At 39.8% G+C, this 27,870-nt stretch overlaps 1 protein-coding gene across 2 annotated transcripts in view; it reads left to right on the plus strand.

The window, feature by feature from the left end:
• CDH8 (cadherin 8) overlaps positions 1–27,870 on the plus strand; it is a 377,200-nt gene that overhangs the window by 211,377 nt on the left and 137,953 nt on the right. For both annotated transcript variants that reach the window (XM_004280902.3, XM_049703096.1), the window contains exons 6-8: positions 3,423–3,590; positions 12,789–12,976; positions 18,198–18,451. In XM_004280902.3, the coding sequence (XP_004280950.1) occupies positions 3,423–3,590; positions 12,789–12,976; positions 18,198–18,451 (610 nt within the window). The remainder of the gene's footprint in view (positions 1–3,422; positions 3,591–12,788; positions 12,977–18,197; positions 18,452–27,870) is intronic.

Below are 27,870 nucleotides of genomic sequence, written 5' to 3' on the forward strand. Positions count from 1 at the left end.
TATACGCAATGACATTGATGAACTTTTGACCTGTAGATGTAAGAATGACATGGTGGAAACATGTTTGACACGTGGCTAAAGAACCAGTATCCGAACCATATCTTTTAGGGTCCTGGCAGGAGTGGGGTGATTCAGGAGAGTTTAATGAGGGAAGTACTGAGAAAAGTATGGCCAGGTTAAGAGAGCCCATTAAGGAATAGGGAATCCCCACAAGGCCAGCAGCAGAAGTGCTAATATCATTCCTAGACCTGAAGGAGCCAGGGAAGGAGGCGCTAACAGACACTAGAGTTTTGCTCTAGTGTTATCCCAAGATAGAACCCGTAGATGGCCAAGCATGTGATTGAGGTATTGGGTGGTCTGGAACCTCACCCTGCTCCAGCCTCCCTATCTCCTGGGGTAGTGTGCATTGGTGGAGTCTAACACAAAGCCAGCAAGTAAGTCCATCCATAGAGGCCACTCTCCCACACCAAAAGTAGGTGCAGAATGCTGGAGAGTGGATGTGGAAGAGCAGCTGGCAAGTGTTCAGCACTCGAACCAGTATCCAGATAAGCATTAAATTCTGTTTGGGAAGCCAGAAGGGGAGGGGAGACAGTACGGTTGGGTAACTACTGTGTGACAAGAACTTTGCATGATTTATCTCACATAGTCTTAGAATCCCCTTGATGAGAGGCTGATTATTATCTCCATGTAACAGGGGAGGTGAGCCCTGGTGGGTTTAATAATGTGTTCATGATCACAAAGCTTGTAAGTGTGAGGATAATATGAGAAACCAAACTTGCTTGACTTCAATAGGTGGGAGCATTTATAAGGGGACTCTACCTTGTCAACAGATGGGCATCGTAGGTAGTAGGAAGCTGTATACCTTGATGGTGGAGGACATCAACATTTCTGTAATAGGTGGAAACCCAGGGAGCTCTTCTTGTCCCATTAAAGCAAGGCCTGCTGTCATGATGCTTCACTCATATTCTGATACAACTCATAGACACTGACCCAAGTATGCTATTTTCAAACGAGCTTCAAAACTATTTTAATTCCATGTGTCTGAGAGACATCACAGTTTTTTTTTTAATTTACTCTCTCATGATATATTAAAAAAAAATGATGAGAATAATACATACCAGTCTTCTCTGACTCTGAGGAAGCTGTAAAAATTCTTCCACTGAAGTAACCTAAGAGGATTAATGTGTAGACCTTAATCCATCAACTTCTTTGAAAACAGTTGCTGCCTCCCTTGAGGAATTATATTGCTTTTCTCTGATTATTAGAAGCTCTACATCAAATTCCAAAGTCCAATGGATGGCTTTAATTCATGATGACCTTAAATTGTGGTGGTACCTAAACTTTACAAACTACAAGTTACTCATGTTACTAGCATGGGGGTAAAACTGTTTTCTAATCCTTCTTACTGGAATTGGGCCCATACTGAAGATTCTGAGTCATGAAAATATACATCCATAGCGGAGTAACCGTGTTGGCATCTTGTCATGCTGATAATGAGGTTTTCTTATTGTTGTTTTTACTGTCTTTTGCCTAGATGTTTATTTTCCTCTCAGCAGTGCCTCACAGTGATCCAAATCAGAATGATTGCTATATTTCTGTTTTTCTCTTCTTTCAGTTTTTTGTTTATAACCATATACGTATGACCTATTGACTTATATTACAATATGGTCAAATCCTGAAAGAAATCACTGTATTGAAAGATATCAGTATGTTACTATCCATACTTCCAAATAGGCAGGGTTATCCAGTTGAGTGCTCCCTGAATGGGAAGCTCTGATATAAAGGTGGCTTCAAGGTTGAAGAAAGTGCATAAGAACTCACAGCTTTTCCCAGAGCCTGCTCACTGACTGGGTGGATTAGATTTCCCTGGGCACTCTTGTGCCTCGGCTGATACTTGAATGATTCAGGGACTTGAAATCCTTGCAAACCTTTTACAGACAGATGATATAATTAGAGCATACGAGTCCAAAAACACAGGATTACAACTTCAGACATGACCAAGTGATTCACTCATCTTCAATTTGAATTGAACATTTATGATGTCCCTGAGGTTAGAAGTGAGGGGCAAATTGTCTTTAATGCAGAGACTTTTCCTTCACTTGGTCCAGAGAGGTAACACATTCATTCAATAGGGATATTCTGGACTAGTGACAAACACTTCTGTTATGGGCTTTTAGTAATATGGGGTGGGCATCTTATGGCACAGAGTTAAGTAAAACTGCAGGGCACAGAAAAATGTAGTATCATCATAATAAGATATCTGGATGGTTATTTGAAATGGGAAGAATAGCAATATCGGTTAATATGGGAATGCCCAAGTTACTCATAGTACATTCAATGAAAAATTATACAGCTGTAAGAAGTAATGAGTTGGGCCTCTAACCATTGACAAGATCTCAAAGATATCCACTGTGTGAAAAAAGAAAGTCTCAGAACAATGACTATACTGTGACCACATTTGTGGTTAAAGGTTCATGTGCACATTTGCACATTTGTATGCATATACATGTGAAAATATACACGTCAAAATATTAGCAGTATCTATGAAAAGAGGTATGAGGGTAGGGAGAGGGCTAAATAAAGATTTTTCAAAATATCATCAGGAATATCTAAGAAGATTTTGAAACTTTAATAAGAATATTAAATTACTAGTGACACACAGAGAAGCAGAAGATGAAACCCTGAAAATATGTCAGAAAAAATACTAACATTTTAGCACTGATATTATGTTATTTTGTATGATTTTATGTTTACTCCCTTTTCTCTTTTCTATATCTTCCCATTTCTCTAAAATATTTATTACTTTTACTATAGTCATGATGTAACTAAACAATTAAAATATAAATGTAGTTGAACAATGCCTTAAGATTTAGACACTTGCCTATATTAACTCTGATTGGCATTTTATTTGTCTGAGTTGATTCTAAGGATGCATTTATTTCTTTCATCTCTCTGATGTATTTGTGAGCCTCAGAATGATTTATCTCTGACCTCAGAGCCTTCTAGCTATTTGTGTATTTACTTCTCTTGTAGGGGAACTGGAGTCTGTGATAAAGTGTAGGATTCTTTCACTTCCAGGATTTTCCAGAGTAGATGAAGCTATGTTATGATTTATACTTTAATTTGGTAGGCAAGAGTATGCCATTCAGCTTACTTTCTAATGTATATATTCGCAAGTTCTTTTTTTTATAAATTATAAAATGTATTTTTGCAAGTTATCCACTACTGTCTATGACTACAGTCTTTCTCAGTGTTGGCATCAGAGATGCACACCAGCTAAATGTCAAGAGAAAAGAGAAAATTATCTGAGTGGGGTCCTGATGTATGCACGTGTGTGTGTGTGTGTGTGTGTGATTCACACATTGATTTTTGAATGAGCTGTCCGGCTAAAAGTCATTCTCCCATTTTTTTTTTCCCCTCAGCAATTATAAAAACTGCCCTTCCCAATATGGACAGAGAAGCCAAGGAGGAGTACCTGGTTGTTATCCAAGCCAAAGATATGGGTGGACACTCGGGTGGCCTATCTGGAACCACAACACTTACAGTGACCCTCACTGACGTGAATGACAATCCTCCAAAATTTGCCCAGAGTAAGTGAATTCCCCATGCTGGTGAGCATCTAAGTATGATGTTTCCCTTTGAATCTATATTCTAATTTTCAGTGATTTGAAAAATTGATAGCAATCACTGACTGCTTATTATGTGCAAGGTATGGTAATTCATATATATGAAAAACTCTCCTATCACTTTGGTACTAAATGTATCCTCACTTTACAGATTTCAAAGAATTTAAGAACATTTCTGAATATTAAGCATAAAGTAAACAATGGAGCTGAGAATTAGAACCAGCAAGTCTGGCTGCAAGATTTGTGCCTATTTCTCTATTGCATGATACCTCCCATTAAGAAAACTCAAGAGAATGATTGAAATGCACCTCAGATATTGTTCTATCAATAGTCCCACTTGTATAAAAGAAACTAAATCTCTAGAGCCTGAGGTGGGGAAGGCAGATGTACAGTACACTTGCTGCAAAATATACACTCCTCCTTCCTGTGGCTGGTGGGACATCAGTGATCACTGACTCTACCCGTTCCTACTAAAGCTGTGCTTGGCCCCAGAAACCTCTCAACAGCATTGTAGGCAGCCACCATCAATGAATCAAGGAGACAATCATTATTTGCCAACTTTCTTGTACTCTCATAGAACCCTTTCCTTCTGTGCATTTATCCAAGTAATGTGACATTAGAGAGATGATTTGGGAAGGACTTTCTGACATGGAGAGTCTTGAAATGAGAGAAATAAATGATGAATAGGAATTAGCTGGAACAAGGTGAAACTGGGGAAGGGAGGATGGACATTGCAACTAGAAGAAAAGGATGTCCAAAAGCCCCAAGGAAGAAGGGTGTACGGCCCTGGATGAGAACTGAAAAAAGTTCACTACAGCTGGAGCACGAGGCTGGAGAGTTAGGCAGGAATTAGCCATCCTTGGATTTGCAGGTCATTTTAAGTACCAAGACTTTTATCCTAAGATCACTAGGAAGTCATTAAAATATTTTAACTTGTAGGTTAAGTAATAAGATTTGATTCTAGGGAAATCAGAGAAAATGGAATCTGGCCTTCTTCCAGTGTCTTTCCACACTGCAGCCAGGTAAGGGGTGCTTGTAATCATTCATGTAAAAGGTGATGGAAGCCCTGGCAAGCAAGGTTGGTCGCAGTGGGAGTGGAGAAAGTGTATAAGGGTGTTAGATATTTAAGAGCTAATGGTAACAAAAATCTAAGGATAGATTGCATTTTCAGTTGAGGAGGTGAGTTATCCTATTTCTGACATGAGAGATTACATGCATGCTAGTGCTCTTTGCTGGGATAGGAAATACCTTAGGAAAACCAGTTTTTGCAGAGAGAGAGAGAAGAGAGGGGAGGGAGAAGGAGAGTGAGAGAGGAAGGGAAAGACAGAGGTGCGGTTTGAAAGTGACACATTTGAGGTACCTTGGAGAATTTCTCTGCAAAAATGCCAAGGTAGAAAGAACAGAGAAGATGCATTTCATTAAGAATTTTAGGAAAAGTGGGAGTGAGAGCAGTGCCTCTTGACCAGTTGTGCTTCACCGACTCAGCTGTGGGAAAAGCACCACAACCGGCTCCAGCTGGAAGTGGGGGCTCAGACTTTAATCCACTGGAACATTTTCCATGTGGATAGCATGAGGTAGAGCTTCAAAATGGCGGAGGAGTGAGCCGTGGAGATACCATATACATCAGAAATACATCTACATGTGGAACAACTCCTACAGAACACCAAATGAACACTAGCATAAGACCTCAGACCACCCAAAAGGCAAGAAACTCTCCAAGTACCTGGGTAGAGCAAAAAAAAAAAAAAAAAAAAGGGACAAAAGAATAGGGAAGAGACCTGCACTTCTGGGAGGGAGCTGTGAAGGAGGAAAGGTTTCCACACACTACAAGCCCCTTCACTGGCAGAAACGGGGGGTGTGCAGGGGGGAAGCTTCGGAGCCACGGAGGAGAGCGCAGCAACGGGTGCGGAGGGCAAAGTGGATCGGAGGGCACAGAGGATCGGTGCCGGCCAGCACTAACCAGCCCGAGAGGCTTGTCTGCCCACCCGCCGGGGCGGGCGGGGGGCTGGGAGCTGAGGCTGGGGCTTCGGTCGGATCCCAGGGAGAGGACTGGGGTTGGCTGCGTGAACACAGCCTGAAGGGACTAGTGCGCCACAGCTAGCCGGGAGGGAGTCCGGGAGAAAGTCTGGAGCTGCCTAAGAGGCAAGAGACCATTGTTTCGGGGTTCGCGAGGAGAGGGGATTCAGAGCACCGCCTAAACGAGCTCCAGAGATGGGCGCGAGCCATGGCTATCAGCGCGGACCCAAGAGCCGGGCATGAAACGCTAAGGCTGCAGCTGCAGCCAACAAGAACCTGTGTGCAAGCACAAGGCACTATCCACACCTCCCCTCCTGGGAGCCTGTGCTGCCCGCCACTGCCAGGGTCCCATTACTGAGGGACAACATCCCTGGGAGAACACATGGCGCCTCAGGCTGTTACAACATCATGCTGGGCTCTGCCGCCACAGGCTTGCCCCGCATTCCGTACCCCTTCCTCCCCCCGGCCGGAGTGAGCCAGAGCCCCCTAATCAGCTGCTCCTTTAACCTCATCCTGTCTGAGCGAAGAACAGATGCCCTCAGGTTACCTACACACAGAGGCGGGGCCAAATCCAAAGCTTAAACCCCAGGAGCTGTGCGAACAAAGAAGAGAAAGGGAAATCTCTCCCAGCAGCTTCAGGAGCAGCAGATTAAATCTCCACAATCAATTTCATGTACCTTGCATGAGTGTAATAGCTGAATGGACAACGAATCATCCCAAATGGAGGCAGTGGACTTTGGGAGCAACGATATATATATATTTTTTTCCTTTTCCCCTTTTTGTGAGTCTGTATGTGGATGCTTCTGTGTGTGATTTTGTCTGTATAGCTTTGTTTTTACCATTTGTCTTAGGGTTCTATCTGTTTTTTTGTTTTTTTTTTTTTAATTTTTAGTATAGTTTTCAGCACTTGTTATCATTGGTGGATTTGTTTTTTGGTTTGGTTGCTCTCTTCTTTCTTTCTGTTAATTTTTAAATAATTTTTATTTTTAATAATCATTTTTTATTTTTCAGTTTAATGACTTTATTTTATTTTTTTTCTTTCTTTCTTTATTTTTTCTCCATTTTATTCTGAGCCGTGTGGATGACAGGGTCTTTGTGCTCTGGCCGGGCATCAGGCCTGTGCCTCTGGGTGGGAGAGCCGAGTTCAGGACATTGGTCCTCCAGAGACCTCCCAGCTCCACGTAATATCAGACGGCGAAAATCTCCCAGAGATCTCCATCTCAACGCCAAGACCCAGCTCTACTCAACGACCAGCAAGCTACAGTGCTGGACACCCTATGCCAAACAACTAGCAAGACAGGAACACAACCCCGACCATTAGCAGAGAGGCTGCCTAAAATCATAATAAGGTCACAGACACCCAAAAACACACCACTGGACACGGGCCTGCCCACCAGAAAGACAAGATCCAGCCTCATCCACCAGAACACAGGCAGTAGTCCCCTACACCAGGAAGCCTACACAACCCACTGAACCAACCTTAGCTACTGCTGGCAGACACCAAAAACAACAGGAACTATGAATCTGCAGCCTGCAAAAAGGAGACCCCCAAACACAGTAAATTAAGCAAAATGAGAAGAAAGAGAAACACACATCACATGGAGGAGCAAGGTAAAAACCCAACAGACCAAACAAATGAAGAGGATATAGGCTTTCTACCTGAAAAAGATTTCAGAATAATGATAGTAAAGATGATCGAAACTCTTGGAATTACAATGGAGAAAATACAAGAAACGTTTAACAAGGACATAGAAGAACTAAGGAGCAAACAAACAATGATGAACAACACCATAAATGAAATGAAAAATTCTCTAGAAGGAATCAGTAGCCGAATAACTGAGGCAGAAGAATGGGTAAGTGACCTGGAAGATTAAATAGTGGAAATAACTACTGCAGAGCAGAATAACGAAAAAAGAATGAAAAGAATTGAGGACAGTCTCAGAGACCTCTGGGACAACATTAAATGCACCATCATTTGAATTATAGGGGTCCCAGAAGAAGAAGAGAAAAAGAAAGGGACTGAGAAAATATTTGAAGAGATTATAGTTGAATACTTCCCTAATACGGAAATGGAAATAATTAATCAAGTCCAGGAAGCACAGAGAGCCCCATACAGGATAAATCCAAGGAGAAACACACCAAGACACATATTAATCAAGCTATCAAAAATTAAATACAAAGAAAACATATTAAAAGCAGGAAGGGAAAAACAACAAATAACATACAAGGGAATCCCCATAAGGTTAACAGCTGATCTTTCAGCAGAATCTCTGCAAGCCAGAAGGGAGTGACAGGACATATTTAAAGTGATTAAAGGGAAAAACCTACAACCAAGATGACTGTACCCAGCAAGGATCTCATTCAGATTTGATGGAGAAATTAAAACCTTTGCAAACAAGCAAAAGCTAAGAGAATTCAGCACCACTAAACCAGCTTTACAACAAATGCTAAAGGAACTTCTCTAGGCAGGAAACACAAGAGAAGGAAAAGACCTACAAAAACAAACCCAAAACAAATAAGAAAATGGTAATACGAACATACATATCGATAATTACCTTAAATGTAAATGGATTAAATGCTCCAACCAAAAGACATAGACTGGCTGAATGGATACAAAAACAAGACACGTATATATGCTGTCTACAAGAGACCCACTTGAGAGCTAGGGACACATACAGACTGAAAGTGAGGGGATGGAAAAAGATATTCCATGCAAATAGAAACCAAAAGAAAGCTGGAGTAGCAATTCTCATATCAGACAAAATAGACTTTAAAACAAAGACTGTTACAAGAGACAAAGAAGGACACTACATAATGATCAAGGGATCAATCCAAGAAGAAGATATAGCAATTGTAAATATTTATGCACCCAACATAGGATCACCTCAATACATAAGGCAAATGCTGACAGCCGTAAAAGGGGAAATCAACAGTAACACATTCATAGTAGGGGACTTTAACACCCCACTTTCACCAACGGACAGATTATCCAAAATGAAAATAAATAAGGAAACACAAGCGTTAAATGATACATTAAACAAGATGGACTTAATTGGTATTTATAGGACATTCCATCCAAAAATAACAGAATACACTTTCTTCTCTAGTGCTCATGGAACATTCTCCAGGATAGATCATATCTTGGGTCACACATCAAGTATCTTTTCCGACCATAACGCTATGAGACTAGATATCAATTACAGGAAAAAAAAAACTGTAAAAATACCAACACATGGAGGCTAAACAATACACTACTAAATAACCAGGAGATCACTGATGAAAGCAAAGAGGAAATCAAAAAATACCTAGAAACAAATGACAATGAAAACACGATGACCTAAAACCTATGGGATGCAGCAATAGCAGTTCTAAGAGGGACGTTTATAGCAACACAATCCTACCTTAAGAAACAAGAAACATCTCAAACAACCTAATCTTACACCTAATCAATTAGAGAAAGAAGAACAAGAAAACCCCCCACAAAGTTAGCAGAAGGAAAGAAATCATAAAGATCAGATCAGAAATAAATGAAAAAGAAATGAAGGAAACCATAGCAAAGATCACTAAAACTAAAAGCTGGTTCTTTGAGAAGATGAACAAAATTGGTAAACCATTAGCCAGACTCATCAAGAAAAAAAGGGAGAAGACTCAAATCAGTAGAAGTAGAAGTGAAAAAGGAGAAGTAACAACTTACATTGCAGAAATACAAAATATCATGAGAGATTAATACAAGCAACTATATGCCAATAAATTAGACAACCTGGAAGAAATGGACAAATTCTTAGAAAAGCGCAGCCTTCCGAGACTGAACCAGAAAGAAATAGAAAATATAAACAGACCAATCACAAGCACTGAAATTGAAACTGTGATTAAAAACCTCCAACAAACAAAAGCCCAGGACCAGATGGCTTCACAGGCAAATTCCATCAAACATTTAGAGAAGAGCTAACACCTATCCTTCTCAAACTCTTCCAAAATGTAGGAGAGGGAGGAACACTCCCAAACTCATTCTACGAGACCACCATCACCCTGATACCAAAACCAGTCAAAGATGTCACAAGGAAAGAAAACTACAGGCCAATATCACTGATGAACATAGTTGCAAAAATCAACTATCCAGAAATGGGCAGAAGACCTAAATAGACATTTCTCCAAAGAAGATATACAGACTGCCAGCAAACACATGAAAGGATGCTCAACATCACTAATCATTAGAGAAATGCAAGTCAAAACTACAATGAGATATCATCTCACACCAGTCAGAAAGGCCATCATCAAAAAATCTACAAACAATAAATGCTGGAGAGGGTGTGGAGAAAAGGGAACCCTCTTGCACTGTTGGTGGGAATGTAAATTGATACAGCCACTGTGGAGAACAGTATGGAGGTTCCTTAAAAAACTACAAATAGAACTACCATATGACCCAACAATCCCACTACTGGACATATACCCTGAGAAAACCATAATTCAAAAAGAGTCATGTACCACAATGTTCATTGCAGCTCTATTTACAATAGCCAGGACATGGAAGCAACCTAAGTGTCCATCATTGAATGAATGGATAAAGAAGATGTGGCACATATATACAATGGAATATTACTCAGCCATAAAAAGAAACGAAATAGAGCTATTTGTAATGAGGTGGATAGACCTAGAGTCTGTCATACAGAGTGAATAAGTCAGAAAGAGAGAGACAAATACCGTATGCTAACACATATATATGGAATTTAAGAAGAAAAAAATGTCATGAAGAACCTAGGGGTAAGACAGGAATAAAGACACAGACATACTAGATAATGGACTTGAGGACACGGGGAGGGGGCAGGTTAAGCTGGGACAAAGTGAGAGAGTGGCATGGACATATATATGCTACCAAATGTAAAATTGATAGCTAGTGGAAAGCAGCCGCATAGCACAGGGAGATCAGCTTGGTGCTTTGTGACCACCTTGAGGGGATGGAGGGAGGGAGACGCAAGAGGGAAGAGATATGGGGATATATGTATATGTATAGCTGATTCACTTTGTCATAAAGCAGAAACTAACACACCATTGTAAAGCAATTATACTCCAATAATGATGTTAAAAAAATTTCTTTTTTTTAAAGAATTTTAGAATTTTCACATCTGGCCATTCATAAATCAGACAACAATGCCAACCTTTGAAACCAAATGACTGAAATAAAAAACGTCATCTCTTGCATCCTTCCCCTGACTCTTGTTTTCTTTTCAGTTGCCATTATAGTTAATGCGCTAACATGCAACTCCTCTTTCTCACAAAATGATTGTTTCAATTGAGTGGTGGCGGATAAGTTTCAAGTATTCCCTTTCTTAGAGGTAATATCGATTAACTACGATCCCACTGAAAGGGATGATGAGAGTAGGAAGAGTAGAAGTGGATAAAGAAACGTTTCATTGGCTTGGTTTCCCAAGGCTTCCTGATGCAGGGTTAGTAGCAAGGTGAGCCCCTTGCTCTCTTATTATTTAATAAGCACACCTCAAGGAATCATCTGAAAACTTTATCTGAAATATAAAGTTGGAAGGAAATGGAATCATTACACCAATTATGAGGGTATTGGGAGACTTGTGCTAGACCGATGATTTTTGGTGCCTTTCTTACGGCAAAACTGTTTGGAAAACGTTTTTGTTCCCGGGTCACATATTATGATTTCAAGAGACACTTTAACTTCATCATTAAATAAAAGTGTGTTAGTTCTAGAAGAAAACCTCGCCCATCATCTAAAGTAATCCTGTTATACTGGGGGAAATGAGCCTTAGTTTATCCAAGGGACTCAGTGATTGAGTTCAAACTAGAATTAGGTAATGTTCTCCAGATATAATTTTTCCTTTTGGGTTTATGGTTCATCGAATATTTATTTTCCCTTGTTCTTGTTGCAGTGGGACTACAACTTCCTGGTTGTCTGGGTTTGGGTTCCCCGCAAACAGGCACTGAGACAAGGATTTGATTATAAGTAGTTTATATTGGAGATGATCCCAAGAAACGCCAGCAGGGAAGTGAGAATTGTGAGCGAGAGGAGGTAGAAAGCTGACAGTGTGCGTTATCAAGCCAGCGATGACTGGGGTGACTGGAGCATCATTCCACGGGGGAAACTCTGGAGCAGTGTAAATAAACAAAAGAAAAGGACCAGCGTAAGATTATCCTGCCAGAGAGGGCAAGGAGCCTGGAATTTTATATACTAAGTTGCATGAGCCTTTGAGGGCTGCTTCTCCGGGGGTGTTAATTTTCTGATAGTTCTGGACTGACAGGCAATGGACAAAACGGGTTCTGAAGTCCAGAGGAAACCCTCAGCAAAGAAATGCAAGAGTTGGCAGTTGGCTGTAAGGCAGGTGTGACTGAAGTGGTAATGGCCAGGGGTTACGGGGTTGGGGTACCGGCAACTTCCCCTACACCAGTGAAAGTGAGTGACACCAATACAACAGCCAAAGTGATCTGAATAAAAATGGGACTAATATCACTAATTAGACACATTTTCCTGCCCCCATGGGGGAAGCCACATACACTGTAACTGTATTTTGCCTAGAGAGTTTTGAGGGTAGGATTTTTGGTCTTCAGAGCAAGGAGAATTTTAGTAACAAGAGGAGTGTTTCATGTGTCTGAACAGCTTGCTGCAGGGCACAGCAGAAGCTTGGTAATTGGATTTTATCAAAAATGGTCTATAAGTCTGTAAATATAAAGGTAACTTCAAAAGTGACTTTCAGTGTGTTACACATTGCATCTATCTGTGCTGAAATTAGCTTAATATTTTATGTTGGGCAACAATGAATATCCCCAAGGGCAGCCAATGTGATTATACAGCAAATTGGAAAGAACGTTCACATAGACTCACTAATATCCTGATATAACTCTGCTCCAAGTATGTACTTGGTAAACATATGGTCGAATAAGTCCCATAACTCAGAAGAGTTTCAAAGAGAGATCACTGCTTCTTCTGGGAACATTTGTCTCTGGCTCATTTAAAAGACTATACATTCCACAGTGGAAAGGATGTTTTTGTCTTTCCCATCACTGTACTGGTAGTATCTATACTACCAGTAGCCAGAGCAAAAGAGGTGCCCAATACATATTTGTTAGATGAATGAATGAAGAATGGAATATGTGCAGTGCTCAGTGTCTCTCCTCTTTCCTAAGGTCTGTATCACTTCTCAGTACCAGAAGATGTGGTTCTTGGCACTGCCATAGGGAGGGTGAAGGCCAATGATCAGGATATTGGTGAAAATGCGCAGTCGTCATATGACATCATTGATGGAGACGGAACAGCACTGTTTGAAATCACTTCTGATGCCCAGGCCCAGGATGGCATTATAAGACTGAGAAAGGTAAGCTCAGGAAGGTTTTGTTCGTCTTCAGAATACCTCTTTGAAACTTGAATGTTGAAGGTGGTAGGGGTTGGGTGGACTCCCTGACGTAATCTTACAACTGGAGGAGGTTTGCCTTCTTAAGCTGTGCAAAAGTGAGTGCTTTTTGCACATCCTATCTTCTAGTCCTACTTTATATTTCAGCTAAACCTCGGTGAACAGTGACCATGGTGGTGCTAGCCTCCCATCTCACCCATCATTTCTTTCCTCTCTGTGTTTCAGTGTTTTTCCATGAGCTGCAGGAACTGGCTCAGTTCTTGTCCAGAGCATCCACCTATGTAGGAAGGCCAACACTCTGAGAGCAACCTTTAAGCAATGAGGGACAAAGATTGGTGGACAGTTCCTATTCACTGAAGAAATTATTGTGAGGCATATTGTTTATGATTCCTTAGAGGATTTTCAGTGGGAATAATCCTCATAAGCCCATAGAGGTGGCAAGTTCAATGGCTTTTCATCCTTTTCTATAGAACTCTCCCCATTTCTAATCTCCTGCTTCCTAGAATATCTCTGCAAAATGCATTCAAGTTTCCTGTGTCTTCACTGCAGGCTCTGCTTTTAGGGAAACTCAAAGACAAAGTAGTCAGCTTCAGTTATTCTGGCTAGTTCTGGCACCAGAAGGACAGGGCCCACCCTGCTATTATTAGATGCTCCTAACTGTGATCAAATGACCAAGCATTGTGGTCAACGAAGCTCATCTTTGCTTTTTTCCCGGGTGTGGGGCTACCATTGGAGAAAGAAACATCTCCATAAATAGTACAAAGAGTATATGGCTTTTTAAAAATTGGAGTATAATTGCTTTACAATGTTGTGTTAGTTTCTGCCACAAAGTGAAGTGAATCAGCCGTATGCATACACATATCCCCTCCCTCTTGGACCACCCTCCCCGCCTCCATCCCACCCAACTAGGCCATCACATAGCACCAAGCTCAGCTCCCTGTGCTATACAGCAGGTTCCCACTAGCTATCTGTTTTACACATGGTAGTGTATTTATGTCAAACCTAATCTCCCAATTCATCCTCCCCTTCCCTTCCCCTCCATGTCCACACGTCTGTTCTCTACGTCTGCCTTTCTATTCCTGCCCTGCAAATAGGTTCATCTGTACCATTTTTCTAGATTTCACATATATGAGTTAATATACGATATTTGTTTTTCTCTTTCTGACTTACTTCACTCTGTATGACAGACTCAAGGTCCATCCACATCTCTCCGAATGATCCAATTTCATTTCTTTTTGTGGCTGAATAATATTCCATTACATATATGTACCACATCTTCTTTATCCATTCAGATGTTGATGGACATTTAGGTTGTTTCCATAACCTGGCTATTGTAAATAGTGCTGCAATGAACATTGGGGTACATGTGTCTTTTGGACACATGTCCAAAATATGGTATATGCCCAGTAGTGGGATTCCTGGGTCATACAGTAGTTCTATTTCCAGTTGTTTTTTTTTTTTTTTTTTTTTGCGGTACACGGGCCTTTCACTGCTGTGGCCTCTCCCGTTGCAGAGCACAGGCTCTGGACGCGCAGGCTCAGCAGCCATGGCTCATGGGCCCAGCTGCTCTGCGGCATGTGGGATCCTCCCAGACCGGGGCACAAACCTGTGTCTCCTGCATCGGCAGGCGGACTCTCAACCACTGCGCCACCAGGGAAGCCCCTATTTTTAGTTTTTTAAGGAACGTCCATACTGTTCTCCACAGTGGCTGAATCAATTTACATTCCCACCAATAGTGCAAGAGGCTTCCCTTTTCTCTGCACCCTCTCCATTATTTGTTGTTTGTAGATTTTCTGATGATGGCCATTCTGACTCATGTGAGATGATACCTCATTGTAGTTTTGATCTGCATTTCTCTGATAATTAGTGATGTTGAGCATCTGTTCATGTGCCTCTTGGCCATCTGTATGTCTTCTTTGGAGAAATGTCTGTTTAGGGCTTCTGCCCATTTTTGGATTGGGTTGTTTGTTTTTTTAATATTGAGCTGCATGAGCTATTTATATATCTGGGAGATTAATCCTTTGTCCGTTGATTCGTTTACAAATGTTTTCTCCCATTCTGAGGGGTTGTCTTTTCATCTTTTTTATGGTTTCCTTTGCTGTGCAAAAGCTTTGAAGTTTCATTAGGTTCCATTTGTTTATTTTTTTTTAATTTCCATTACTCTAGGAGGTGGGTCAAAAAGGATCTTGCTGTGATTTATGTCAAAGAGTGTTCTTCCTATGTTTTCTCTAAAAGTTTTATAGTGTCTGGCCTTCCATTTAGGTCTTTAATCCATTTTAAGTTTATTTTTGTGTATGGTGTTAGGGAGTGTTCTAATTTCGTTCTTTTACAAGTAGCTGTCCAGTTTTCCCAGCACCACTTATTGAAGAGGCTGTCTTTTCTCCATTGTATATTCTTGCCTCCTTTATCAAAGATAAGGTAGCCATATGTATGTGGGTTTACTTCTGGTCTTTCTGTCCTGTTCCATTGATCTGTATTTCTGTTTTTGTGCCAATACCATACTGTCTTGATTACTGTAGCTTTGTAGTATAGCCTGAAGTTGGGAGTCTGATTCCTCCAGCTCCTTTTTCTTACCTCAAGATTGCTTTGGCTATTCAGGGTCTTTTGTGTTTCCCTACAAATTGTATAATTTTTTGCTCTAATTCTGTGAAAAGTGTCTGGTAATTTGTTAGGGATTGCATTGAACCTATAGATTGCTTTGGGTAGTATAGTCATTTTCACAATATTGGTTCTTCCAATCCAGGAGCATGGTATGTCTCTCCATATTGCAATCTGTGACTGCTTTTGCTCATGATCATTTGTGTGCGTGTGGTAAATGTGAAAATTTCTGTACATTTTCCATATTTATTTCTCATTGTGACAACTACATTCATTAAAAAACGTGTAGAACACAGTTCAGTATTTTACAGACATGGGCATTTGCAAAGAGAAATACCCTTTTATCTTCATCATGAGTATTTTGTTCAACATTGTTCTTTATATGCTTGCCATGAAGTAGTACAAATTAATTTTAAAACGGATTTGCTGATTCATGAATTAGAAGATAGATAATAGGTCACACTGTCAGGAGCCAATAATTTTGCCCTCTGTCTTGATCAGCATTACAATGACATGACTGCAAGCTTACTATCTGACTCTCTCTGTCATGTTACCCAGGGATGTGCTTCCAATGGTCATGCTCTTAAAATCCCCTTTTGGGGAGGTATTGAAAGTGAGAACCTGGAATTTTCTGGATAGTTTTATATACAAAATCAATTTTAAAAATCAATTTTGAAAAGAAAATGGCTGCATCTGTTTTAACTCTGCTGAGTAACACTCACTTTAAACCTGGATGGAGCTCAGTATTAAGAGTTGCAAAGTATTTAAAAACTCGTGTGTTAAATACAGTACAGTATAATTATACTTGAGTCAATTATTGACTAACCCAGAGACACATTTTCCTTGGCTAATGATTCCTAATGTCATTTTTGTTGTTATTATTAACTGCTATTCTTTGTTACCATAAGGTGCTTTTATAAACTGAAGCAATTAGCTGTTTGCTGTATTTTTATTCACCATTATTCATAAACTTGGAAGCATATACTACACATCTTGACATGAAAAAACCCATGTATTTTACTCTAGAGAACAATCTGTAGGGAGTCATTTTCCTGCAATTCATGGGTCCTCTTTTTTGTCTGACAAAATCCCAAGGACACCAGGATGTGTTCTGGTAGATTGTCATTAAGTTGGGCAAAGAATTAAGCAGAATATAATCTCTTATGCTTAACAGCGTTTGTAAAGAATTTGAGATTACAAAATTGTTACAGTAGGGGTGATTAGCAAATTGTGAAAATGTTGATGTTGAATTGCCTATTCATGTACATACGGGTACATGTGTTTAGTAATTTCAGAATAGACAGGGGATTGAGTATCTGCCTTGTTTATTAGAAAATATATCAAAAAAATCTAAGTCCAATTAGAATGAAATTCAAATATAAGAATCAACATAAAATTTTGAAATAAGAATATATATTTAAGCTTGTATAGGAGTTCTGAAAGAGTTCACTAATGCTAGCTTGTGTTCCAGCTTATTTGTTTAAAATTTGCACCGCAGATGTAGAGTTCAGTTTCTTATAAGAATTGCCATGGAAATCTAAATTGCCTCTTTGAACCTCGACAGAAATACATCCTTGACATCTGAAGTATTATGTTTGCTGAGAGAATTGGACTGTGAGGGTTCTGATGCAGATGGCCTTCTGGTTGTTAAAGGGGACTGTGTTCTTTTACCTGCCTCTATTTACATAGGTCATTAAGTTAAGTCTCTGGGGCTTTTAAGGAAAGAGGTATTAATAGGTCAGAAATATTTTCAGTAATGGTGCAATGAGGTAATTTCAAATTGCTTTTAACTGGTTGGTGGAAGTCACCACCAGACCTAGTTACCTACCTGTCTGTCAGTCTGTCTCTCTATCTATCTATCTATCTGTCTGTCTATCATCTATCCTAAATATAAACACAGGTAGATATGCGTCTGTATACATATTTCTTTATATGCCCACCTGCTTCACAGCACAGAACTCATATAATAGAGACCTTCTGAGAATGCCCTAAAAAATAATAAGCCTCATTTTAGCCACATGATCAGTAAAGCAGTGATGCTCTGGAAGTGAAATAAGAAAACACTCTTTGTTGGGATTAGTGCTAAATTGTGCTTTACAATGTCTCCATGGACTAAACAGTGATTATTTCTAGTTCTTTACGTTTCACACACTGTTGCAGAAATGATAAAATATCCTTCCCAGATAGAGATTACGTTCGATGCTGCCTTATCTCTGACGAGCAGAGGCCCGATTAACTGGCTGATTGGTATGCAGATCATGCCTTCACTAGTACAATTTTATTATGAGTCTGAAGTGAAATTTCGATGGCACAATTCATGACTGTGAATATTTTGTGAATTCCAAGTGAAATGAGCAAAACAAAACAAAACAGTAGGAGATTAGATTCACTGAGCTTGTATAATAAACAGCTATCAATAAATGCCTGTAAAATTTACAGGTTGAATCTGGGGGAATGGAGAGTGATCCCATTAAGGCTCACAAATGGGCTTAAATGCACATAACGATCATCCATCAGCATTACACTCATTTGTTCTCGCTGCTGTGGTCATTAGTGAGAAACATTCATCTTTGTCATTTCTTAACAGCCTCTGGATTTTGAGACCAAAAGATCCTATACACTGAAGGTAGAGGCAGCCAATGTCCACACTGACCCGCGTTTCAGCAGCAGGGGGCCCTTTAAAGACACGGCAACAGTCAAAATTGTTGTCGAAGATGCAGATGAGCCTCCAGTCTTCTCTTCACCGACTTACCTCCTCGAAGTTCATGAAAATGCTGCTCTCAACTCCGTGATTGGGCAAGTGACCGCTCGTGACCCCGACATCACCTCCAGTCCTATAAGGTATTTCTCTTTTGAAAGGAAAACTGGCTATAGTGCATGACAAGCAGATCAGTACAAAATGTAATTACGTATGCAGTCTGTGTGGCTGCCTTTGAGACTGTGTTCACATGACCAAGGAATTTTGGTCAACATGTACTGCGCTTGTGTGTGTGTGTTGCACACACCTGCGAAGAGCTGCATACAATGCCCAGAGCCAGGAATATCAAGATGAAGAAAGATGCTAAGCTTTCAGAGAGCTCAATGAAAAAGCCAAATCGAATATATTTTGCAGTGCATTTGGGTGGATCTTTTATATGGTATTGTTTTTGCTTGTTTGTGGGGTTTTTTTTTCTAGCATTAGAAAAGTACTGCTGTTTTTTTTCTTTCTTTCTTTCTTTCTCCTTTGACAGTTACAGTGAATTATGTATAAGAATCTAGAGGCATGAGATCACTGTCTCAACACAGTAAGAGGCCCCCTGTCTTATTTCTGTGTTCGCTGTTTGGCTTTGAAATGATCTTTTTACCACTTTATGGGCATTTCTGATAGGTCAGCATGTTTGGATCGGTGCCTTTTAGACAAAACCTTTCTCTGCCATTTCAAAGATATCTTTTGTTTATACTTTCCCTGCTCAAAATTTTTTCCAGGATGAGAAATATAATCCCTTGTTAAAGTTTTTCTTCCTTGTTTTAGAAATAAGGCTCAGTTCTGGGTTTTTCTTGTTGTTGAACTGTGTACATCTTTTCTCTTTGCCAGTCACCCAAATGACAGTAGATGCTCGGGCTAAAGAGCTTTCTTCTGAAAGAACACTGAAAATCTGTAACTTGTCCACTGGTCTCCAAGGGTGAAGTGTTAGTTAATGATGTGTTTGAGTGTGGATTTCAAATATTGCTTTAGAAATGTTTGTTGAAAAAGAGAGAGAAAACTAGACAGAAGAATACAGTTTTAAAGAATTGTCCAGTTAATTTATGAGTTAGATATCAGCTTATATCCAAGTCATTCAATTTCTAAGTTACAGGGACCTACGGCAGATATCTTTCTAATTACTTTATTCAGGGAAACTCTAGACAAGTGAGCTTTATGAAAGCTTTACTTATTCACTTCTTTTCTGTGTATTAAACTCCCAATACTCCCAAGGGTGCTGAAACTATGAGGCTGGAGGTGAAACCCAGCAGAATAATCAGTGCCCCAAATAATTTGAGTTTGGGCAAAAAAAGAATTATTTTCAGGTCCGGAAAAGTTGTTTTTAACACAAGTCATTTCTAAATTCAGGATAGTAGAGTGTATCTCATAAGGATATATAAAAAAAAATCCTTTCTTCAAAAGAGCTCAACCTCTAAGAAGGGGATTTGAGGAATGGTCAGTGGCCCGTTCTCTGTTGTAAAGGAACTCAACAAGTTGTGGACACACAGAATGGCCTCTATTTGGCTAAGAAAATCATATCTATCAAAGGGACAAGTATTGAATCCAAGGGTAGGAAGCATCCAGAAAAATAAATTTACATGGGCATCCATTTTTTGACTAAATAGTGAAGTTGTGAAATGGCTTTACACTGAAATTCTAATATAAATAGAGACAGTGGTACTTGTTGAATGAATGAATCTGCCCCGTTTTCCATTGTTACTCCATTTCTTCTGAAAGAACACAGAACAGAGCAATTGCCACTTTCTTCACATCTTTAAGCATAAGAGAGAATATGAAGAAAGTAAACAAGATTGGCCTGAGAGACCAGCCATGGGGTCAGTTTAGCATTTGACTTGTCAAGATTTCTACTTTTGTCAGCAAAGAACCCATAGAGGGCCAGGAGCATGCCAAGCTGAGGACCCTCAGGGCAAATGGGGATTCAGATATCAGGGCAATCCCATGTACACCCAAAACATGGAATCTATAGTAGCAGCGGGAACAGACTTCCTGTGCAGAAGCATGTTCTTCATCAGCTGGAGATGAAGTTTGAGTAACTTTTGATGCCAATACTAACCTCAGATTGGTTAGAAGTGGGTAAACATCCAGGTTCATAGCTCCCCACTTGTTTTTGCCCATTTTATAATCTATCCGTTGACTGATGTAAAAATGGAGATATACTGATAATCATTCCAGCTCACAGGGAATCAGTGATGATTATCACTGTAGTTGATCGTTGTTGTTATTGCTATTGTTATTTTTTATAATTGTCGGTGGCATAAAAGGCAGGTGAAGAAGAAGCTTGAGGCTGCTCAGCAACAACTGCCCAACTTGGAAGCATTTTGTTTCCAGGCAAGCTAAAGGGGGTTTGGGGCTGTGTTACCAGGAAGGGATGGACAGATAAAGTACCACTTGATGACACAGGCATACTCTAGCTCTGATAGATGTCAGGCAAGTGCTAGTTCCTTGGCATATGTGGTTTCACCCAAAGAAGGGGCGATTACTGTTTCAGATCATTTACAACAGGGTTTTGATGCATTATTCAGAAAGTGAGTCCCACACCGTTCTGACTGGAGGTGGACTGGCTCCATAGGAATGAATCTAGAATGTAAGAATCACCAACTGCATTTTTCAGTATCAGTTCTGCATTTTTGCAGTTGTCCCTCTCCCAACCCCTGTCCCCCAACTGGGTTATGGAGAGCAGCTTTCCTCTATCGATGCACAATTGGTTAATTTGTTTAGAAAATTAAATTTCCTGACTAGCTAGAGCAGTGCATAGTTCCTTATAAGTCTAGCAGACAGACTTAGAGCCATTTAACCTTTTTAAACAGAACTAGAGGACACAGATATTCAGGGAACTATCAAGTAACAAATAACAAAGCATGATTTTCTCTTTAGGGCTGTTGTATTTTATATGCTAACAAGAATGTACGCATCTTTTAGGGGAATGTTTACCTTGCCATCCAGCAAGAAATAGGCATTTATTGTGGCATCTGCCATGTTAAAACATGCAGTCATTAATTGGTTGGTCAACTTCCTCTAAGACTCAGCTTCTTTTGAGAGCACATTGTCAAGCTGAAAATATCATGTATATTAAAATTCTTAAAACTAAACCTATTTCTATGTGTATAAACATATCTGTATCTATACCTATGTCTGTATAAGCCCATCAGGGCAAACAAACAGTGACACAGAGGCAAACTTCATGGTCTTACCGTCTCCCTTCCAGGAACATTAATTAAGCATGTGCTACTTTCTTCAGTACCTTATGCCTCTCAGTAACACAGAATACGATTGTGTAAATTATTTAAAAGATGCCATATCTTGAAACTACAGCAGACTGCATTTCAAATCCTGTCACTCCTACTTTCCAGTCAGACAGCTGGTCTCTTGGAATTCTCTGAGACTCAGCTTCCTCATCTGTATTTTGGGATAATATCATCTTTGGAGCTATTAACACTACCAACTAATAAAGCCACCATAAATTTCATATCTTAAATGCAAATTAAAAACCTAGTACTCATTTCACCTTGCAATAAATCTTTCTCTGCTCCAAATAAATAAATAAATAAATAAATAAAATAAAAATAAAATCCTAGTAGTCATTTTAGCAGAGATCCTTCTACTCAAGGTTGCTGACAGTGCAGAATTACCTGTTATTTTCTTATTTAACAGTTACATGCTAAATCGTCTAATTAACATCATTTAGTCTAATTTGCCCTTGCTACTGTGATGAATATTGTTACTAGTGAGTGCTTACTATGTGGCAGGGATGTGCTAAATGTATTCAGTTCATTTCCTAACACCTTTATGAGATAATATGTGTACTCTCTTAACAGATGAGAAAACCGAGGGTGAAAAGACTAACTTGCCCACTGTCATACAAATAGTCAAGAATGGAACTGTGGTGCATATATATATATATATATTTTTTTTCTGGCAGTGCAATGCCTGCTTTCTGTTCCTTTGTCACACTCCCTTTCTTTCCCGGTGATCTCTGTGACTCAAACTGTGTCTCTACGTGTTGTGATGGCTTAGCAGGACCAATTTTTTTCCTCAAAATCTTCTTTTATGTGTTTGTTTATTTTTAATTATATAATTTGCAGGTGTACAGCATTATAGTTCAACATCTGCATACACTACAGAGAGAGCACCACCACAAGTCTAGTCACCATCCATCACCATACAGCAGATCCCCTTCATCCATTTCACCTCCTCAACCCTGTTCCCTTCTTGGTAGCTACTAATCTATTCTCTGTATTTATGAATTTGTTTTTATTTTATTTTGTTTGTTCATTAGTTTGTCTCAGTTGACACATATGAGTAAAATCATACAGTATTTATCTTTCTCTGACTTATTTCAGGAATCATAATACCTTCACGGTCTGTCTGTGTTTTCACAAATGGCAGGATTTCATTCTTTTTTGATGACTAATATTCCGTTGTGTGCGTGTACATGTTTGTGTGGCATCTTCTTTACCCATTCATCCGTAGATGGACACTTAGGTTGTTTCCATATCTTGGCTATTATAAACAAGACTGCATTGAATTAGCAGGACTGATTTAATTGAAATAATAAACTATTCATTCTCTAAATGGTCTCATTCAGTCCAGGATGCATACCAGGAAGAAGGAGCATACAGATATCAGGTCTGTGGAATTAACCAGAGTATGGGTGGAGTGTTCCTTTCTCATCAGTCTAGCCCCTTTGCATGGGTTTGTTACTATCGGTTGTGAACCAAATTGTGATTAGGGAGGTAAAGGAAAAAACAACGTTATTGTTATTTGATGAATCAGACATTGTGCTAAGTTTCTATTTTGTATCATTTCACTTAATTCTCACAAAAGACACCTGTGAAGTAGTCAGTATGATTCCAGCGTTATGGAGGAGACTGAGGCTCTGAAAAGATGCTTCCTGTGCATGTTGACATAGCAGGGGGTATGGGACCAGGGTTTAAACCCGGGTTTCTTCTTACCACTGATGACTGTATCTGTACATGCTTTGCTACGTTCTGGTATTTTGCATGAGGTGTGTAGGATGATGACAGCTAATGTTTACTGAGTCGGTACTTTGTGATAGACACTCTGAAATGGTATTTGAGGGAGCAAATTGTTTATCCTTAAGGTGAAACTTCCTAGCACAGAGTAAGTGTTAAATACAGGTCAGTGCTTTCATGTAAACCTGCTATGGCTCATTTTTTTCCTCTCAATAAAGTCATGTCAAGTGTATATTTGATTTCACCATGGCTTTGAGTGGCATGTGACTGTTTTTTTAGATAGTTGCTTCCTATTTATTTTTTGCAAAGCATTCTCCGTGAGTAAGACTACATGAGCTGCTTAAATTAAAAGTGGGAATAATGGCCATTCAGCAGGTGAAGCAGGCTGACACATGACCATGGCGGCCACAGTGCTCTGTTGCCCTAATTCCTCTCTTGAATGTAAGTGCCCACTCAACACAAGACACTGCTTTTTTTCTTTCCTACTTGTATTCTGGCATTTTTAAAATTCGCCTCAGTTACCAGGCTTGCTGTTAATGAGCTCTTTTCCTGAAAACACTTCTTATAGTCCTGATGTCCAATGATGCTACAGTGAAAATGCTTCATACTGTAGAAAACCTGGCAATTGTTCGGCGAATAAACTGTGTATCCATTGACTCTCTCCTCAATCTTGATAATCCCCCAGAGACTTTGTCTTTTTATTGTTGTTGTTGTTAATTGTGATAAGAACACTTTACATGAGATCTACCCTTTTAACAGATTTCTAAGTGTACAGCACAGTACTGTTAACTGCAAGCACAATGTTATACAGCACATCCCTAAAACTTATTTGTCTTGCGTAACTGAAACTTTATAGCCATTGATTAGCAACTTCTCATTCCTCCCTTCTCCCAGCCCCTGGCAACCACCATTCTATGCTTCCATGGCTGACTATTTTAGATACCTCATATAAGTGGAATCATGCTATAATATCCTTCCGTGGCTGGTTTCTTGTACTTAGCAAAATGTCCTCCAGGCTCATTGATGTTGCCGCACATTACAGAATTTTCTTCGTTTTAAGGCTGAATAATACTCCATTCTGTCTATACACCACATTTTCTTTATCCATTCATCTGTCGATGGACATTTAGGTTGTTTCCACATCTTGGCTATTGTGAATAATGCTGCAATGAATGTAGGAGTGCTAATATGATTTCAGTTAGTTTGAATAAATGCCCTGAAGTGAGATTGCTGAATTATATGGTAGTTCTATTTTAATTTTTTTAGGAACTTTCATACTGTTTTCTGTAGCTGCTGCACCACTTTGCATTCCTACCAACAGCGTACAAGGGTCTAGTACACGGACTGAGTCTTTTTAAAACAATTAAAACTTGGTCACTTAGTTCCTGTGCACTCTTAGCCAGTTAAAATTTGTCTCCCAATTCAACAGTACCAGCTTTTCCAAGTCATTTCCCCAAAACACTCACTGTACTGCTAATTCAGCTAATAGTGATTAGTATTAAGTCATATATTCATTTAGTCACATGGCCATTCATTCGCATTACTATATATATATATATATATATATATATAAAAAACATGTTATATATATTATATATTATATTCTATGGCACATATGACTTGTCTATATCCATATCTATATATTTATATCTATATCTATCTAATCTATGGTTTCCTAAGGAATTTCTATAAAGACAGATCCTCTGCCCTCATGGACCTTGTTCTATAGTAAGGAGGCTGGTTAAATAGCCATGTTAAATTCAAGTCTTTCACATTTATCTAACTAACCTTTAAGGCTATCTGAAAATGATAAACAAAACTAGATTATGGAACTTCAGGGTCACATAGAGGAAGAGGTCTCCTAGTTGTCTAAGGAATTGCAGTAGAAGCAACCACAGATATCCAGTGATGTTAAAGTAGAAATATCTCACACTCTAGAGAACCTAGTATTAATCTGGAGGGTGGACTGTATGTATATAATTTTCTCTCATTTTTTATTCCCTCCCTCCCTTCCTCCCTCCTCCTTCTCTCTCACTATAAAGAGAAGCTTTGGGTAGAAAAAAGACTCCTTTTTTCCCTTAAAGGAATAATAAATAATATGTGATACAGGGACTTTAGAATTCTGGGACTAGCAGAACTCAGATAATATTATTTATTAAAGCAGTTAGAGCAACCAGTAGAGCAATTAGAGGCAAAAGTTGAAAACTTGTAGATGGAATTTTTGATACTCGAAGTGCATGGGAGAAAATGTTAAAATGGTTTCTTTAGGCATAATAACAAAAGCTAGAATGAAATTAAACAGTGAGAAAGAAACAGTTGGAGTTCAGTGAAATATATAACTGATTCATAACTAAGGGCTTTATTTCATTATTAGTGGCTCTAAACAGCATCTTTCCTTGCAGTTGGCTCAACATTGTATCTTCCTATAAATTTGCCACAGCAAAATAGTTTTTATAATATAAAAGTGCATTAATTCCTGTTAAATTTGGAAACTAGAATATACACTGCCCTTCTCCAAGAGCAGCATCTCCCTAACTGGGCTCTAAGGAACATCACTGGGACTAAAGACAGGGCAGCCAGATCAATTTGAACTCAAGTTTCTTTGCACCAGGATTTCATAGATGAGTTACTTGGCTCAGGGGCTTTGCACTCTTTAAGAAGGAGAGATTTAGCCTTTGAACTTTCTGTAATTTTTCAGAGAATCTGAAACCTTTGATGTAAAGGACATTCAGGCTTCTGTGCTGGTCTGTACTCTAGATTCTAATGCATCAGGCATTGCAGAGCATTGCAAACATCATGACACTTATTCCTATTTGTGTAGTAGAATATACGTTGCCCCCTTTTCCTTTCCATAGAACCTACTTAAGGGAGGACCCATGACTAGTGAATACTTTAAGTCTATTGCATGAGGCCAGAAGTCAGCAAACTATAGCCTGTGTGCAGAATCTGGCCTCCCACATTTTTTAAAAATAAAGTTTTATTGGAACACAGCCACTCTGCATTGGAATAGTTGTGACAGAGACAGTATGACCTGCAAAGCCTAAGATATTTACTTTATCAAAGAGTTTGTCATCTCCTACAGTAGACTGGTAAGAGCTTGGATTTTCATCAGTAAGTTAATTCCAGGATCTTATTCTGTCTAGCAAACTCCCTAAAGGTAAGATTTTAAAAATATTTTTTAAACTTGGAGTAGTCAAAGAAATTCTTTTATTAGAATCCAGCTGTATATGATGGGGTTGATGTCCCCCACGCTTGCCTTAGAACCCCTGGGACGTTAGTTCTCATGGGGCACCTGACAGTGTGCACTTACGTTGAGTCAGCCAGAAAAATCTGGCTTCATTTAGTGTAGCTTTGGGGAAAATCACCATAACTACCATACACACTGTGAAAGGACATCCTGAAAAAGACTGAGATGCTTACTCTCTTGGACTGGGGAATATATTTGTTTCTTGCATGAATTTCTCATAATACCCTGTATTTCTACCTGCCCTTTCCGTTCTCCAGGCCTCGGTGATGACTGTGATACAGGCTTTTTAGAACTGAGGCTGGTGATTGCCTTAGCCAGACTCTGGCCTCTGCAGTTCAATGCCTTGGCAAAACCGCTGACTTGCACAGCAGCATTTCTCTCTCTGAAAGCATGAAGTGGCATGAAATAGAATTGCACTCGGAACAGACTTGCTGGAGTATGTTCAACAAACTCTAACATGCATTCTCCAATACGAGAGTAGATTATTTATTATTATTATTATTTTTTTTTTTTGTGGTACGCGGGCCTCTCACTGTTCGTGGCCTCTCTCGTTGCGGAGCATAGGCTCCGGACGTGCAGGCTCAGCGGCCATGGCTCACGGGCCCAGCCACTCCGCGGCATGTGGGATCTTCCCTGACCGGGGCACGAACCCGTGTCCCCTGCATCGGCAGGCGGACTCTCAACCACTGCGCCACCAGGGAAGCCCAAGAGTAGATATTTAATGAGTAATACTGGAAATTTTTTGTGGCTCTTCAGTCATGCCTATTTAGTGTTTTAGCACAGTGCCCTTCACATATGTCTCATTTAAACTGTATTACAGGAACTCTATGAATTACCTGTATTCTTATCCCCATTAAACACATTGGTTGCAGGTTGTTTTCCTGGGCAGTAGATAGAGTTTGAAGTGCAAGCTGTTTGTTAGAGGGCAGCACCTGTGACTGGAAGGGGACAGAAGCAGGCAGACTTAGGGAACAGTAAAACTGCAGTGCGATCCCAGCAAAGCCTTGGCCCAACCCAGTGGGATGAGTATTGATCATCAGAGGAGTCCTGTGTCCTGCCAGAATGGTAGGGCCTTTATCCCTCTGCTGGCTTAATCTCCAGGTAACTCCTGGAGAGGACAATTTCTGCAAAAGAGGCAGATTCTAAGGACCTGCTATCTAGAGGGTCTCCCCTGCCCGCTCACCCTACAGCTCTGGCATCCTTCCTTAAAGGGACATCTGCCCCGAGTATGTCCATCACGGACAAGTGCACGGAACCTCTTTACTGGTGGAGTAATTTGCCCAACTTCACGCTGCTA

Source organism: Orcinus orca, chromosome 20 (genome assembly GCF_937001465.1).
Source record: "Orcinus orca chromosome 20, mOrcOrc1.1, whole genome shotgun sequence".
Lineage (NCBI taxonomy): Eukaryota > Metazoa > Chordata > Mammalia > Artiodactyla > Delphinidae > Orcinus > Orcinus orca.